The sequence below is a fragment of the Anolis sagrei genome, chromosome 1 (genome assembly GCF_037176765.1).
Source record: "Anolis sagrei isolate rAnoSag1 chromosome 1, rAnoSag1.mat, whole genome shotgun sequence".
Classification (NCBI taxonomy): domain Eukaryota; kingdom Metazoa; phylum Chordata; class Lepidosauria; order Squamata; family Dactyloidae; genus Anolis; species Anolis sagrei.
In genome coordinates, this window is record NC_090021.1 from 215,110,546 (window position 1) to 215,128,678 (window position 18,133).

At 44.3% G+C, this 18,133-nt stretch overlaps 1 protein-coding gene across 4 annotated transcripts in view; it reads left to right on the forward strand.

Annotated features, from left to right (window-relative positions):
* NCKAP5 (NCK associated protein 5) overlaps positions 1-18,133 on the forward strand; it is a 797,184-nt gene that overhangs the window by 504,341 nt on the left and 274,710 nt on the right. For all 4 annotated transcript variants that reach the window (XM_060775780.2, XM_060775773.2, XM_060775800.2 and 1 more), the window contains one exon: positions 242-332. In XM_060775780.2, the coding sequence (XP_060631763.2) occupies positions 242-332 (91 nt within the window). The remainder of the gene's footprint in view (positions 1-241; positions 333-18,133) is intronic.

The following is an 18,133-nucleotide window of genomic DNA, read 5'->3' on the forward strand; positions in this document are numbered from 1 at the left end:
GATTTTCAGTTTTGCTTATGTTCTGAAGTTTTTATTTAATCCTAGATGTGTTTTTGGCAGGTAATATTAATAATAATAAAGAAAACCACATCATTTTTGTTTGTTTTGGAATGATATGCCCATGCATAAACATGAAGTAGTCAGTTTGATCCTGTAACCTTGAAACAGTGATTTAATTATTTCAGAATGGGATTCATTATAAATTTTGCCTTTCAGTTTTTACTCCTTTTTCTCTTTGCAGAATGGAAGAGACAGTGAGGAATCTACTGCAAAGCCAAGGGTCTTCAGAGCCAAATGGAGAAGAATCTGTCACCATAATAAAGACATATCAGGTAGTAATGATATACTCTTCTATCATGTGTACAAAATGATACGATGACTGGGTGATGCAATTCAATTCCATCTTTAGATGGTAAACACCCCAAGAACAATAGCTTAATAGAGAGTATCATGTGGGAAGGCCATGTTAAATCTGGCTGTGGACACCAGAGAATCCTAAAAACAAATAAACCCAAGATCCTATTAGTAGTCAACACTGAAGTAGCCCCAGTGCATCAATGGTATTTACATAGGTGTTGACTCATCACTCAGTCAGGGGATCTGATCTGATGATATTTAGGACCAATATGTTTCTGAAAGGATATTTCTCAGAGTTGTCAAAGACCTTGATTTTGTGATTGCACATAAAGAGATGGTAACTGTACTGTCATAATGTAGGACATTACTTCAAAGCAGAACTTGCTCGTTAAGTTAAACTGTTATTCAAAAGTAAAACGGAAGGTTGCTAAAATAATATAGGAAGAAACGAGGAATGATTGTCTTGGCTATGGCTCTCAGAGCTAGTGAAACTGTTCTATACTAGTAGTTTTACTGTGTGCTGCCTGTTCAAATTAATATTTGAGTAGTCATAAAAGGCCCCTCTTTGCAATAAACACTTTTGATCTATTGACCACAAGCTGCATATTTGGTTTTTTCCTCCTCAAACCTAATTATTGTTCAGGGATTTATAAAACTGAGTTCTTATTACAATATCAATATCCCAGACTCCAGAATAAATAATACTTCTAATGAACTTTAAACGTTGCAGAGCAGTTATGTCCATGGAATAGCAATCAGATACAGCCCAAAACATGTATGTGTCATCATTTAATTTGGTTAGGTCTTGTCAAGATTTCATCTTTAAAAGAGTGAAGCTCTGAAGACTTGTACTAGTGGTAATAACAAAAGGGAAGATTTTTATGTAACCCATCTGCCATGTAAATTAATGTTTGTTTGAGTGATGAAAATAATATTATGCTCAATTACTCACAGATTGATTTTGTAAAGCACTGTAGCCAAGAGTGAAGTCACACAAATATAAGCATAAATGAAAAAAATAAATGCAGCATGCTTGTACCTGTATTGATGGCATTTAGGATAGTTCATCAGGCATGATCTAAGCTTCATACTCAATATCTAGGTTACTAATTGCTAACTGACTACAAAGACTGGATAGTGGCCAACTGGCACATCTCACAAAACAAAACAAAACAAAACAAAGAGACAGAAATTTGCATAACATGTCCTTAGGACCATTGAAATATACATTTTGAGTAGAACAAATTACTATAATGCGAAATAATAGGAATACAATGCATCTCACAATGTTAGATGATAGTGTGCTCAGTTGATCTGAGTATGTGCTCTGTCTGTCATCCAACTAATGCTGGACTAACACCTTCAAATTCTTTGCTCTCCCCATTAAGCATACTTTACCTTTAAACTCTTCAATGAATCAGATTATTCTTCAAATGAAAGTTACCTTCAAATAGAGGACTGTTCTCTATAAAGTAGTTCACATGATCATACTAACTATTCTGAGAAAAGGTAGATTTCAAGGACTAGCTGCAAAATGTGAAGAGATATATGACTAGGCTTCCACAAATTGTATCCAATTCATTAGCCAAGAATTATTGGTGGAAAGAAATAGAGACAAGGAGAAACTAAGAGCAATTCATGCAGTTCAAAGCCAGCTTGAAGATGAGGTGTCCATAAAACATACATCCTCAATGTTCTCTGCATCATGCACCAACATCCTCATCAGACGGGGTGAAATCAACATCTGGGGGACTGAGGCTGATGCCGGACATCACACAACATCGAGTGACTTCCGGCATAGGCCCTGCCCCCAACTGGGGTGAAAGCATCGCCAGATGCTTTCATGCCAAGACGGGATGAAACAGTTCACCAGAAATCCAGAACAAACCAGAAATGCACTGAGGCTGATCAGAGTATGTACCATGCAGGGCTTGAGACCATGCTATATTCTAATTGTTTACACTGCATTAGCACATCTTAATGGACTGATTAATAAAAAAGCCCCCCAGATACTGCGGCTCCTGGGTTCAGTTCTGATCCACAATCAATGGATACTGTAGCCACCAGTTTGAACTTATTCCTGCTTTGAACCGCTTCCTGGGGTGTTTGTGTAGGCATTGCACCACAAAACCAGCTTGTTTCAATCTACTTCCAAACAGTATTATAGTGTCTGTGTAGAACTGCCCTAAGATAGGATCAGAAGTGGTTCAGCTGCTCCATCAGCAGGACCTACAATATTAACCAAATAGGAAATACTATCCTTAGTGTCATTCAGGTCTAGAGAATAAACTCTTTCTTCAAACTTTGTTTCAGTTTTCCTAGTGGACACTTATCTTGCTAGCCAAGTTCAAATACTCTTAAAAAGCCTCTATCCTATTGGCCAGTAGGTTTGGTGAAGGGTGTATATCAGATTCCCTCTCTCCCCCTTAACAAGTGTTCTTCTCAGGCATATCTAAAACTACAAGGGAAACAGAAACTCAGTGCAAGTCACCCAGAGTATTTGCTGTTTATGATTTTATAGGTATTATATTCTACTTCATTTTAAAACTCTTCTTGGTCAAAATTACTCTTTGTTCCAATGTGAACTTTGGCAAACCATGCAAATTCTTTCTTTGAAATGCAGGCCCATATCTATAAAATGAAGACAATAGCATTTCACATCTCTAAGTAAGGGGGGGGGGCATACTTTTGTTAGTGTCTGTAAAAATATATTCGCTGCAGGGTCTTTGATGTTCCATTATGAACATGAAAAGTGGTTCTTTTCACAGAGGTTTGATGTAGTATGCAAAAATTTTTGATTAAAACTGAACAAACTCAAGTGAAAATGAGAGCTTAGAAAGGTAAATGAGCTTTATTACAGTTTTGAATTAATTAAATATTCACTTTCAGTAGGCAAAATACATGGAAACAAAAGCTTTTCATTTAGCACTTCTCTGCCAAATATTTGTAGCATCATTTTCAGCATCAGAGCCAATGGCTGTGCGTGGTGAATAGATGACAACACTTTATCTTTGAATATAATTATACATTAAAATGGATGTTGGAAGTAAGGCAAAAAAGTACAGTGACTACATACAAGGTCTTCCATCCCATGTGTTTGAGAAGCAGTCACTGGATGAGGGAAAGGTGTAGAAAACAATGTGTTCTGTTGGGTAGTGGCAATGCAAAGTTAAGACTACCACAGTGAAGTAATAGAAAACTTGGTAATGTAAGACTACCACAGTCCTTCCTTCCTAGTTGGGAGGGAAACAGAAAAGAAGTATTTCTCCCCTCTTGGCTTTATATTACAACTGCCTAGATACAAAGGAAGACAAAGTGAACTATTGATCTGGCCTGCTGTTTCCAAAAGGTCATTTCTAGTGTAAACCTAAACCATAATTTGTTCTTTCTGTTCTCCCTACTACTATGCTGTAGTATCCAAAGCTTCTCACAGTCTCGACAGGGTTCAATTTAGTGCAGACTTATGAAGCCAGATATTTTATAGTGATTGGACCTAAGGGTACATCTGGGGCTGGCATGGCAAATTAATATGAAGCAAGAAAAACCTGAGTAGAAGTCCAATATGTTTAGCGCATCTTAATTCATTAATTTGAATTAAATTAGATTTTAAGTGCCAAGTGCAAGAGTGCTCATTATAGCATAAAATCTTTAGGATAACCACTGGCTGATCTTCCTTTCAAAGCCAGGAGTTTATGTCTGTCAAGTGTGACATTATGTGATTAAATTTTTGTGCACTTTGCAAACACAAAACCAAACCACATGAATGGGAGTAATAATTTTTCACCTGACTATGTGATATGTGCCTAACAAGTATCTAAACAGCTGGAGAAACAAGGATATTTCAGAAGTGTGAATGCAATTTCTTCTCAGGAATAGGCTTGAGCAGTGCTTTTGTTTTCAGGTAATGGGGTTGAAAGAGAGATTGGCACTGGAATACATCTAATTCATTCTGTAACATTTAGAACACTTTCCTGGGACTTTCATTTAACAACTTATTTTTCTGAAAAAAATTAGCATTTTTAAAAAGTTACAGAAAGACACGAAAAACCTAAATTTAAGAGTAAAACTACAGTGTATATAGCCTTGAGTCCCCTAGGAGATTGAGAAGAGCGGGGTATAAATATGGTAAATAAATAAATACAGCAATTTATAGCCACATGGTAAAAGGGCTAAAAGTGTAACACACACCACATTAGAAGACTTTTCCATCAAAAAAGCCAAGAGGCAAAGTCCTAAATCAAAAGGTAGGTGGTAGCAGGATTCAGTTATAGTTGTCCCCTGAAGATCTTTAGAATTGAATGTAAATGTGATTGTTAGTTGATAGCTGTTGGGGGCCTCTAACATATACACAGAATCACACGCCTATCTTGTTCCCATATATTGGCCCTTACGGTCTTTCAGCTGTATATGAAACATTCAGCTTTCTGTATGGCATGTTGTGTGCATAATCTGGGAATGAAGCCTGTCAAATTTGAGGCAGATAGATGTAGGCTGAGAGTATTCGTTTATTTGTTTGTTTCTTACAAATAGAAAGTGAAAAACTTTGGCTGTTCAAAAATGCAATTATTTGCCCCTTTGTTTGCTGGACCATTTGCCCCCCTAGTCACATTCCCAGAAAACGTTCAGAAAGACAAGTGCAGAAATTAGCAAATGATGTTATGTCCTTTTTCTTTTCTGCTCAGAGAAAATGTTAAATCTTTGATGGAGTGGTTCATTCTTTCAGAATATATGTGTGTGCATATGCATACATATGTGTCTCCATGCAAGTGGGATGGAGTGGAGGTCCTCTTGACAAAATTGAGTTATAGAACTTATTCCTGAAAAGTAGTGTTATTGACGCAGACATACAGTTGCAAAATAGATTGAAGTACTCTGGTAAGCATTGATAAAAATAATATGATTAGAAACAATTTCTTGGTAAAGTTACATAACGTTAGTTGGAAATTAGAACTGTCAGCCATACACTCTCTGTCTCGCCTTTCTTCTCTCCTCCTTACCTGCAGTTTTCATTTTATTGAAACTTTGCAGAGTGATGCAGTGGATCAGTATTTTGTTACTGCAGACTGATTATATCCCCCAAAGCTAGAAATGCATCTGAAGTTTTAGGAAGAGTTCAATTTCCTTCACACTATTTCAAAGAAGGCCTGTTTTGTTTTGAAACAAGAGCTAAGGAACCTTTTTCATCCCAAAGGCCAAATCAGTTTTAGAGTACTTTTCAGGAAATTCAACACTGCCTGAGCTCTGCGAGTGCAGCATTTTTCCGACTGAAGTAGAGAGTGTTTGAGGACTGGGACATCCGTAGGGATAACAAGATGCTTGTTTATAAAGCTATTGTCCTCCCAACCCTGCTATATGCCTGTGAAACATGGACTGTCTACAGACGTCACATGCAACTCCTAGAACAATTCCATCAGCGCTGCCTCCGGAAAATCCTGCAAATCTGTTGGGTAGACAAGCGGACAAATGTCAGCATGCTGAAGAAGCAAAGACCACCAGCATTGAAGCGATGGTCCTCCGCCATCAACTCCACTGGACTGGCGACGTTGTCCGGATGCCCAACCATTGTCTCCCAAAGCGGTTGCTCTACTCCGAACTCAGGAATGGAAAACGGAATGTTGGTGGGCAGGAAAAGAGATTTAAAGATGGGCTCAAAGCCAACCTTAAAAACTCTGGCATAAACACTGAGAACTGGGAAGCCCTGGCCCTTGAGCACTCCAGCTGGAAGTCAACTGTGACTAGCAGTGCTGTAGAATTTGAAGAGGCACAAATGGAGGGCGAAAGAGAGAAACATGCCAAGAGGAAGGTGCATCAAGCCAACCCCGACCGGGACTGCCTTCCACCTGGAAACCTATGCCCTCACTGTGGGAGAAGATGCATTTGAAGAATAGGGCTCCACAGTCACCTACGGACCCACCGCCAGGACAATGACCATGGAAGACTATCCAGCTCATGATGCTGTTATCACGAATGATGAATGACTGTTTAGAGAACCAGTCAGCCAGATTAGTATCTAAGGAATGGACAGATTGAGCTTCGGAGTCTGAAGTTCTTCCTTTAGAGAGAGACATGATGCAGAAGGCTAGGTTATTTTGGACAGAGTCAGGATCTTTCCATGTATAATTTAATTCTGTTTGTTTCTATCTGAAGCAGAATCACACCCCAATAGTTATGGGCCTGCTTTTAGGAATGTAACTGTTGTAAAACAAGAGACGTGTCTGCCTTCTGTGTCACAGATCTGGAGTACAAAACTCAATGGTACTTAGTGAAATCATAGAATCATAGAGTTGGAAGAGACCTCATGGACCATCCAGTCCAACCCCCTGCCAAGAATCAGGAAAATCACATTAAAAACGTGCACACTTTCTCAGAATGTGCACATTCTGAGAAATATTAACATGCTAATGGTTTTGCCTGGGAATGAAGGGTTAGATTAGAATGGGAGTAGAAATGTAAGCCTGCTGTGAGTATAAGTAAGTCTAGCTATTGACTTACCTGACAAATGGCCCATTTGCCTATACATTTATAGTTCTGGTATTCCATTTCAACTGCATTGATGCCGTTCTATGGAATTATGATATTTGTAGGTTGATGAGACCAGGAGACTTCTTTGGCTGAGAATTGTAAATGCTCCTTCCCAGCCAACCTGGAATAATAATAGCACTAAACAGAGCCCAGAAATCAAGGAATGCATTGTTTGAGAGGAAACCAGAAGTGGAAACAAGCAGGATGGAAACTACCCAATATACTCAAATAAAATTAGACATTTTAGAAAAAAAACATCAACCCCAAAACCCTGGGTGGACTTATCCACGTGTGAGTGTGAGTACTGTACCTTAATTTGTATTTTTTTAAAGGAACCATCTCCTTCTCTGGATAGAATGCTAATAGCTCAGTCCATCCTGGTATAACCTAAAAGAAGCACTGCCCTGTCTACTCTCTCTACCTGTGAACCACTTAAGGTCCAAGAAGCAACACGGTGGTGGAGGCCAGAGGCCTCTGACTGCCTGAGATGGCAACACTAACAATATGTCATGACTCCTGACGTATCCATGAGTCATATCAAAATCACCAATTTTGGCCCCTTAACACGCCCTCAACTTATACATAAGATCTACTTATACATGGGTATATGTGATACTTAGCAGTTGGGTCAGCTATGTTATAATTCCCAAAATCAGAATTTAAAGCCAAAATGAAGATGTAGATAAAAATTAAATTAGCTGTTCCTAGGTAGCAAGCAAAAGGTAGAAGCTTAGTTAGAAAAAAAATGCAATTTGCTTTCGCAGTTATAGTATAGACAAATAAGGAACATGAAGCTTCTAGAGCACAGGTAGGGAACCTTAAGCCCTCAGGGTGCTCTAGACTACCTTCCTTATTTCTGTTCTGGATGATGTGGACCTTTATAAACAAGCCTGGTATCTTAGAGAAGAGTATCAGTGGAATGATTCAGATGTGTGATTTGTATCATTCTTAAGTCATTATATAACAGAATGTGGTTTTTACTGTTGCAAGGAACTCTTCTGCTCAAGATCATTATATAAATTCAACATTCCTTGCTGATTCTCTTGGTTTCACATATGATACATTCATGCCTAGGCCTTGTTTAAGATATCAACATTGTTTCCCTTTTCCTTGCTGTCCTAGTAATTCTCGGTTAATTTACAATGGCAAGGCATTTGATTGTGACATTTCTACAGATGTGGATAATGACCTATCCCTACACATACACAAACACACTCACATAAGAAAATTCCAGAAAACAGACTATACATGTGATTCATTGGACATGAAAACTGCCATTATAGACTACTATTTGGAGAGGTAATCTGCAAAAAGTCTGTTTTTCACTATCAAATATTAATGAGAGCATCTCCCCATTTGGCACATTTAATAAACATTGGAATTGAAGCTTTCCCAATATTCATTTTCCTGTGTAGCTTCAATTTGCTCGAAAGACCTCTTAGGGCTTAACATTTTTCAACAGAAACAAATGTTTCTGATAGATAGAAGGGCCAATAAAAGCTACATCAGAAAATTTATTAATGCCGTTCTGCAGAGCTGTTCAATAAGGATGATACCCTGCAATATTTAGAAGTGTTTTGAGTGAGGACTAATGTGAAGTAGATTTAGATTGATGTGCCACTAGTTGTAGGTTCATATTAAAGACATAAAGAAAACACTTTGTTCTCTTATCCATCACAGTTTAATCTAGGAGATCTTATTGCTCACTCTGCGTATACTTTGTAAGTCAAATGTAGAAATGAAAAATAGGGATTATATATGTTCTTGTCTGACAGCAGTAATGTTAAATTGTGAACAATTTAGGCTGTTCCTCTAAAACCTTCTGATTTATCTGAATCCTTGTCTTTTCACTTCAGATTTTGCCCAGCTTGCATTGAGCAAAAACTGTACAAGAAAACATTATTACTGCATCTCTTGATAGACAGACTGAAGTAAAGACTTATTCTGTTCTGTTACCAGCAGCAAGCAAAGAAAATAGTAATAATATATTTTTAAGAGCTGGAGCCCCTACATACCAGTTTCAAATCAGATAAATAACAACAGTAATTTTATACAACGAACCTTAATTTCCTTTCATAGCTAGCTAGCACTCAGAGTAACTTGCTTTGTACTATACTAACAACAAGCTGTTTAGCCCTAGGTGATAGTCTCAATGGGCTGAAAGGTTTTCCATTAGTAAGGAAAAGTAGTTGTTTTAAATTTAGTAAAAAAAGAAAAAAGAAACATCCTCATGTTCTTTGCAGAGAACAGAGCTGAAGCAGCACGTCCAAAACTTATAAGAGATTCCAGCATGTACCTTTGATTTGAATATGCAAAACCTTTTTTTTTTTTAAACTCACACAAAAGAGGTTGATCATCTTTGCTAAAACTTAGGAGGCACCTCCTAAGAATATCTGGACTTAAACATTTTGTGCCAGGCCATAACAAAGAAACTTGAACCTTGCTTAAGGTTAATAAAACCTTGAGAATAGAAAAAGAAGATTGAAAAAATAAACTGCTACATCCTATTGTACAGATGTAATTCAGTTAAAAAAGTATATGTGCCCAAGACTATTAATTTTTTAACAGAAAATTTGTTACCAGAAATAACAAAATATAGGGATGGGCTCTTACAGCACTGAAAAAGAGAGTGGTACATGTTCCAGCAAACGTTTTATTAAAACTAAAAATATACACATATTAAATGAAGCAAAGAGGTCAGCTAAGGGCATGTCTACACTGGGTAGGTGTCCAGAAGACCTGAGACAACACCTACCCCCTTGCACTGTTGCCTCCTCCATGTCACTACTTTTACTCCTGGCTAGCCATGAAGCTCTGTTTAAGCTCCTGGTCTTTGTCGGCAGCTCTGTTGATAACAGAACGGGATACCTGCATCCCCTCCTTGATCTTGCTGGTCACACGGGCACCCTGTGCTGACATCAGCAGAGGTGCCCACATTGGCCATGAGCTCAGAAAGAGCTCTGTGAGCAGATAGGAGAGGTGGTGACATAGAGGAGGTAAGATAGGTGTTGTCACAGTGGGGTAAATGTGCTCACCAGTCATGTGGACGATCACCCTGGATCTGGATTTGCTCCAGGGCATATTTACACCAAGTTAAACTGCCCAGTGTAGATAAATAGAGAGAATGAGGAGAAAGTGGGGTTTGGATTGCCATAAAACACTTTATAAAAAGAGGCTTCCTTGGCAGAAACTTTATTAACTGTATGAGCATGGACATTCCCCCTGCTTTAGGTCAGCATGGGAATTTCTTACAAAGAATTTCATTTTCAGCACAGACAGTCTTGCAGACTACTTTACACATTCCTCACCAAATAATTATGGTCTTCATGCTGTGAGTTATATATACCCTTATATTTCATAAGTTAGTACATCCTCCCTTTCCTTTGTGTAAATAGCTTTCCCTTTGGTATTGAATTTGCATTTTACCTTCACTCTCCTAATATCTTCCTTCAAAAATTATTTGAATGTGGAGTTTTCTATTATTTATATACTCTATAGCATTTTTCTTAAAAGCCTGGGACAATATAAGAATTTTTAAAAGGGGTGTTGTGGAGGCCAGAGTTGAATGTAATCCCATAGTGCCTGTAGAGGTGCATTCTTCAAAAATAATGCTTCCCCTCTGGTTCACTTATTTTTTTTTATCTCTCTGCACTACTTTTCTTTCCTCCTCTTTTGCTCTGACGATGTTTACCCTCTTTATAAATTCAGTCCTCTTCCCAGCATTTCCTTTTCATCTTATTTTCCTTTCTTCTTTCATATACAATTCTTTTCATTGTACATCCTTCTAAATTCTGGTTTTATTTTTGTGCTCTCAGTTATTTTGTCTTATCTTCCTAGGACATTAAAACAGCTAGAGAATACCTGATCCTCTACTAGTTTTACTTGAAGCACAGTGTTCCCGAATCATTTCACATAGCTTTAAACTATATGTAGGTTAAGTATGTAACAAGCAGCTCAGCCTTGTCTTTTCTCTCCTGTGCATGGAGACAGATCTGGATCAGGACCACCATATGTAAGCAAAGATGGCTTACACTTTATCTTCTGACCTATTTCCTGTTGTAGTCACTGTGAATCGTACATTTGGTATTTGTGCGCTTGCGCAGTACAGCTTTCGGAACCTTCTAGAAGAAAATATAACAATTTCAAAGCCCCACTAGCCCCGCCCACCCTCCCCTCGAGTATAAGTAGCCCGTGGGCGGGGCTAGCCAGCAGTTCTCTTTTCCGCGCTCTTGCAGTAGCTTGAGAACCTCTTCTCTTTGCGAGCTTCTTGGATTTTTTGACTGGACTGATCTTTGAACAATTTGACTGGACTGACTTGTGACGAAGGTATTGGATTCTGATTTGGACTCTGTTTGCTGGCGATTGACCCAGACTGTTTGACCATTCCTTCATCTGTCTGCCTTCACGTGCTCCTAGCGTGATGGCTACTACCTCTTTTAAGCGGTGCTCCAAATGCCCTAACACTTACCCTGACACCGATGGGCATTCCCTATGCTTGGCATGCCTTGGAGAGAGTCATCTCACCCAAGCCTGCTCAGTCTGTATGGCTTTCACGCCACAGACTAGAAAGAACCGGGAGCTAAGACTTAAAGCGGCGCTTTACGAGAGGGCCTTACTGCCCCCTGCTCCATTGCCGCAGCAAACGGTCCCAGCAGTCTCTGCTGTGCCTCTTCTGGATCGGGCTATGGGTCTAACCAAAAAGAAGGCCAAAAGACCCAGGGACAAGGCCTCACAAGATGGCCGCGAGCCGGTGCAACGGAAAAAAGCGGCTCCAAAAAGGGCGGGAAGCGCTTCTTCTTCCTCTGCCGCTCAAGCCCCTCCCTCTGCAATGGCAGAAACTCCGGGGCAGTCAAGCCGGCCCCTCAGGGCACCTACCTTATCCCTCGAGGCAGGGGATGCAACTCCCGTCAGGGCGCAGCAGTCGGGACCGGAGGGCCCGGTCTCGGAGACCTTCTTAACTCCCCTGATGCCTACACTCTCCCCCTCAGGGGGCGGAGTCAGCGGGGAGTCTGTGCAAACGGATGGGAGACCAGTCTCCATGGCTCCTCCCACTACTCCTCCCCTGGAATCGGCGCCGTCCTGTAGCGGCGCATTCGGGGGCATCTTCAACGCCCTCCCCACTGATGTGGCCGAGGCGACTGTGCGGAGGGCTTCTCTGGGTGCCGTCTCCGCGATTCCGCCCTTCGATGCCTCCGACCTGAGGAGGGAGGCAACCTCCCCGAGGCCGCCGACGTCGAGCCTCCTCCCGATACCGACGGAGGGGCGGGAGAGCGCCTCCTGTGGGCCAACTATGCCGGGAGCGGCACCAGCGATGGCCCCATATCGAAGCCAACGGAGAGAGGGCAGAGGATCGCGCCACCCGAGCAAGCGCCCAAGGCGCTCTAGATGCCCCTCCCGAAGAAGCAGGAGCTCTCGGCGCCGAGGGCACAGAGCTTCTACGAGATCCAGCCGGCGTTCCAGGTCCTCCTCTTGTTCCTCCTCGTCTTCGACCTCCTCCTCGTCGTCCTCCTCGTGTTCCAGGTGTCGGAGACGCTCCCGCCGCTCCAGGGCCCCATCGACCCGCCCGGCTGAGTATGGCCCAAGACCTGTGACCCCGCAGGGCTATTGGCAAATGGCTCCTTCTGGCCAACTCATCTATGTACCGGCCCCGATCCCGTTTTCAGCGCCAGCGGGACCTCCGCCTCCTACCCCTCTGCTGGAGCATGGGGGGGTCTCTGGGCAGACGGCCCCAGCCTCGGCGGGGGCCCCTCCCATGCAGGGGGTTCCAGTGGGCTCCTTCCCGACCCCTGCTGAGGGGAATGCTTCGACGAGAGGTCATCAAGTATCCCGCCAAGACGCGGACGCGGGCCGAGGTGCGTGCGGTAACCAGGGGCATCGCCAAGAGGCGCAACGGGGCGCTGCAACTTCGATGAACCTTGTAGCATACAGGTCTCCTGCCATGTTGGTCTCTGTAAATGCGGACCCTGCCCCTCTGACTGAACTGGGCCCCGCCATGGCTACCCCATTGGGAACAACTATTGTGGACTCCTCCAGAGCCATCGATCAGGACATTATTGATCCAAGAGACAGTGACTCTGGCTCAGAGCCGCCTGATCCTTCCCAGACTCTAGGGGATGAGGATGTCTCTTGTACTATGCCTGCTGATTTTCACAAATTTGCAGCCTTAGTGGAGCGTATGATCAAGGCATTGGATATACCTGCCCCTAAGCCACCTGAGCATGTGGAGGATCCGATGTTTCCGTCGGATGAGCAAAATGCGATCCCCTCCTCTGCTCTCCCACTTTTGCCTTATTTACTGAAGTTAGCTAAGGTGGCCGACACGTCACCCTCGGCCGTACCGGCGGTCCCTAGAAGGTTGGACACATTATACAAGATTGATATGGCCACGGCCAAGTGGGTGATAGCTCCGCCCAAGGCAAACACGGTGGTGGCGGAAGTCACTAAATCTAAACGCCCCAAGAGTTCAGTGACCACCACCCCGACAGGGAAGGGAGAAAATTAGACACTCTGGGTAAAAAGGCTTACCTTTCTGCCAGTTTATATACACGTATGGCTCATTATGCAACATATATGAGCGGTTACCAATCATTTTTGTGGAACCGGATGTTGCTGTATATTGAGTCCATACCCGGGGAAGAACAGCGCCTTGCCAGAGCATTACAAGGGGAAGCCCTGGCGTTATCAAAGCTACAAAAGGACTTTGCCAAACATATGGCGGAAACAGCCGGAAATTTGTTTGCCACGGCCACCTCCATTCGGAGGCATGCCTGGTTACGGGCCTCTAATCTTTCAGAGGAGGGAAAGGCCCTAGCTGAGGACCTCCCCTTTCACGAGGAGGGCTTATTCAATCCCAATACGGACGACCATTTGAAACAAAAGCAAGATGTGAGGCAATCGGCCTCTAAATTCGGCTACACTTGGCAGCCATATAACCAACAAAAGCCAAGATGGCAGCATTCTACCCCCTCTTACCGTAGGCCCTTTAACAACTCCTTTTCTGGGCCTTTCAGGAATCGATCGGCGGGATCGTCGAGATTTCAGGGGGGTCGTCGAGCCCCGTATTTCCAAAGGTCCAGGGCACAGCCCTTTCAGGGGAAGCCCAAACCTTCTGGCGCCTCCAAGAAGCACCTTTGATGTCCCGATTGAGGATAGCGGGCAGGATGTAACCGAACCTCCGCCGGGCTTGTTAAGTGACGCCCATATTACTAATCCATTCCCACTTTGTTTACCTCCCTCAAACGTTGAGAGCCCCGTTGGGCCGTTTCCCCTGTTCGAAGACAGGCTCGCCCCCTTCTACAATGAGTGGGCACGCATTACCACAGATGCCTGGGTTTTGTCTATTGTTTCCAATGGTTATAGTATTGAGTTTGAAGACGTCCCTAGGGTGGGCCTGATTCGGGACACGCCCTTCTCCCCTCAGCTTATGGAGGAGATTAAGATGTTGTTACAAAAGGGGGCCATCTCGCTAGTGGACCCATCTGCGGTTCCGTTCTGTTTCTTTTCCAGATACTTTTTGATTGTTAAACGTGGAGGTGGAATGCGTCCTATCCTTGACCTGAGGGGTCTAAATAAACACGTTAAGTCCAAAAGATTTCGTATGGTGACTCTTGCTTCCATAGCCCCCCTGCTCTTTCGGGGGGCCTGGTTTGCGACCGTCGACCTTAGGGACGCATACTTCCACATCTCTATTGCCCCACATCACCGGAGGTTTCTCTCCTTTCGGGTCAATGGTCAAACGTATTGTTTTAACGTCCTTCCTTTCGGTCTCTCGGCTGCCCCACGGGTATTCACAAAGTGTATGGCTGTTGTGGCCGCGCACCTGAGGACGAGGGGCGTGTCCGTGTACCCGTACATTGATGACTGGCTGATAGTGGCTAGTCGCTGCTCGTTACAACATCACGTGTCCAGGGTTTTGTCTCTTCTCCAGTCACTGGGCCTCGTACTCAACCAGGAGAAGTCGGTCCTGATACCATCGCAGCGCATCCAGTTCATCGGGGCGCTCCTGGATTCCGTTGCCGAGAGGGCCTTCCTCCCAGAGGACCGTTTCAACAACCTGCGAGACCTAATCAACCAGACCATCACCTCTCCCGACACGTCAGCCAATCACATCCAGGTCATCTTGGGACACATGGCTTCGACCACGTCAGTTATCCGCTACTCCAGGTTGCGTATGCGGCCACTCCAATCCTGGTTCCTCTCCAGCTTCAATCCGCTGTGGGACAACCCTGCCATGCAACTGTCTCCTCCGGGGTGGGTCCGAGCTTCACTACGTTGCTGGACGGATCCAACATGGGCCTGCGAGGGTCTTTCTTTTTACGCCCCTCGCGCCACAAGCACGGTCACTACAGACTCGTCCCTCACGGGGTGGGGGGCCCACTCCCACGGTCTAGTGGCTCACGGGATGTGGTCAGCAGAAGAAAGCGCTCTTCACATAAACGCTCTCGAGATGTTGGCCGTAGACAGGGCGCTGAGGTCCTTCGAGAGGGTCGTAGCGGGTCAGGTAGTACACATTCTCACCGACAACACCACGGTGATGTACTACCTGAACAAGCAGGGAGGCACTCGCTCGCACACGCTCCTGACCCTTGCTACACGAATTTGGGAGTGGTGCATAGACAGAGGGATTCATCTCCTTGTGACTCACGTACCAGGAGAGCAGAACCTATTGGCAGACTCCCTGAGTCGGAACCCTCTGGCAAATCACGAATGGTCCCTGCACCTGGAGGAGGTTCGGAGGCTCTTCCTCGCATGGGGCACGCCAGAACTGGACCTGTTCGCCACACGGTTCAATTCGAAATGCCACCACTATTGTGCACGGACACGAGCCGGGGCCCAGGGCAGGTGTCTGGGAGACGCCTTCTCGCTAGTATGGACGGGCCGGAAGGCCTACGCCTTCCCTCCATTCCCTCTTCTACTGCGGGTCGTTGCAAAGATCCAGAGAGACAACGCCCGGTGCATACTGGTAACGCCATGGTGGCCGAGGCAGCCGTGGTTCTCGCCCCTGCGGCTGTTGGCGAAGGGGATCTTCATCCGCCTTCCACCCAGGGTGGACCTACTAACATCACAGGGAGGCCAGGTGTTGTACCCAGAGGTACACAAACTGAGACTGACGGCCTGGCGAATCCTCCCAACAGCGTAGACTCCCTTTCGGGTTTATCTCACCCTGTGCTCCGAATCATCGAGGCAGCGCATAGACCATCAACAAGACGCTCTTATGTCTATAAGTGGGCACGGTTTTCCTCCTTTGCTAGAGAGAGGGGAACGCTCCCTGATTCAGCCCCCATCTCTGTAGTGTTAGATTTCCTAGCGTCACTGTTGGACGCGGGTTTATCCTTTCCGTCGTTAAAATGTTATCTAGCCTCCATTTCGTGGTTCAGGCAGAAAGTGGGCCTCCCATCCTGTTTCCTGGACCCTGTTGTTAAATCATTTTTGAGGGGACTTAAAAACACCAGACCTCCTGCAGCCCCAGTGGTCCCTTCTTGGAGTTTGGAACTTATACTCAATGCACTGATGAGAGCCCCGTTCGAACCTTTGGCGTCCGCAAGTCTGTCCTGCCTATCTTGGAAGACAGCCTTCCTAATCGCCATCACATCGGCGAGGCGGTCTAGTGAACTTTGTGCCCTCAGGGCGGACCCGCCTTACCTTAGATTTCATAAGGACAAGGCAGTTCTGCGGACGGACATCTCCTTCCTCCCTAAGGTTTCTACTCAGTTTCATATCTCCCAGGATTTGATACTTCCTTCCTTTTTTCAGAACCCTTCGACCCAGTTGGAGAAGGGTTTGCATTTACTAGATGTTCGCAGAGCGTTGGCTTTTTATGTAGATAGAACGGCTGCACTTAGGAAGACTCCTAAATTGTTTATAAAGTATCGGGCGGATGTGTTGGGCCAGCCGGTTTCATCTCAGAGACTATCGTCCTGGATTGTGTCGACCATCCGCTTGTGTTACCACATGGCTGGCAAGGACTTGCCCCTCCCTGTGAGGGACCATTCCACAAGGGCAGTTGCCACGTCGGCGGCTTTCTGGAGGGGAGTCCCCTTGGACGCTATTTGCCGTGCAGCGATCTGGTCCTCGCCCCTCTCTTTTGTGACCCACTATAAGTTAGACGTCGCTTCGCGAAGTGACGCACAATTCGGAAGGGCAGTCCTGTTTTCGGCAGTGGCATGACGCCCACCTTCCATGGTTAGTTAGCTCGCTAATCTACCAAATGTACGATTCACAGTGACTACGACAGGAAATTATAAGTTGCTTACCTGTAACTGTAGTTTCCTGAATAGTCACCTGTGAATTCGTACATACCCGCCCGTCCTCCCCTCGAGTTCATGCCACGCCTTCTGGCTGCTTTGCGGCGGAAGAGAACTGCTGGCTAGCCCCGCCCACGGGCTACTTATACTCGAGGGGAGGGTGGGCGGGGCTAGTGGGGCTTTGAAATTGTTATATTTTCTTCTAGAAGGTTCCGAAAGCTGTACTGCGCAAGCGCACAAATACCAAATGTACGAATTCACAGGTGACTACTCAGGAAACTACAGTTACAGGTAAGCAACTTATAATTTTCCTTCCTCCCTGAAAACCAATAAACAATCAAAGTTGTCATAGCTGTCAGTGGGTACGGTTTCTTTTTTCTTTTCTTTTTAATACCCCTATATGCACAAGTGGAAAATTGTTCAGACCTTTCTTAGCGATTCACTGTAGCTCCAGTCTGGCTCCAAGTTATGCTTACTTGGAACAAAAAAGAGAAAGTCAAACTCTGCTGCATACTATATATTTAACAGAATGTGTAGTTTAGCTCCTTTCAGTGTCAGATTAGGATTTTCTTGGGAAACACTACTCGCCTAAGAGACATTCAGCTCCAAAACTCTTGTTTTTCAATGATAGGGATTCCAGAGGGATGCACTTAACAGTGGCAAGGCAGTGTGTGGTACATAATCCCCTGGTGTGTGTGGCAAAGCCAGTTGTCCAGGCTGTGCCTCATATTATGCCCAGGCTCTGTTGATCTTCAAGAAACTGCTGCTTTCTTCTTGCCATTTCCACTTTTGGATTAAATATGACAAAAGGATAGAAGTATCTTAGATTTATAATCCAGTTCTCTTTATCTCTAATTTTCTGGTAGACTGTGTTGATGTATATCGTGCTAGAATAGATTATGGAAAGGAGAAAACCAGGCAAATCTGGTGGTTTACACTTTGCTACTTAGGTTCTGTTACCTTTCGATCCCACCATCAGGAGCAATGACATTTGGGAAAGGCCACAGAAC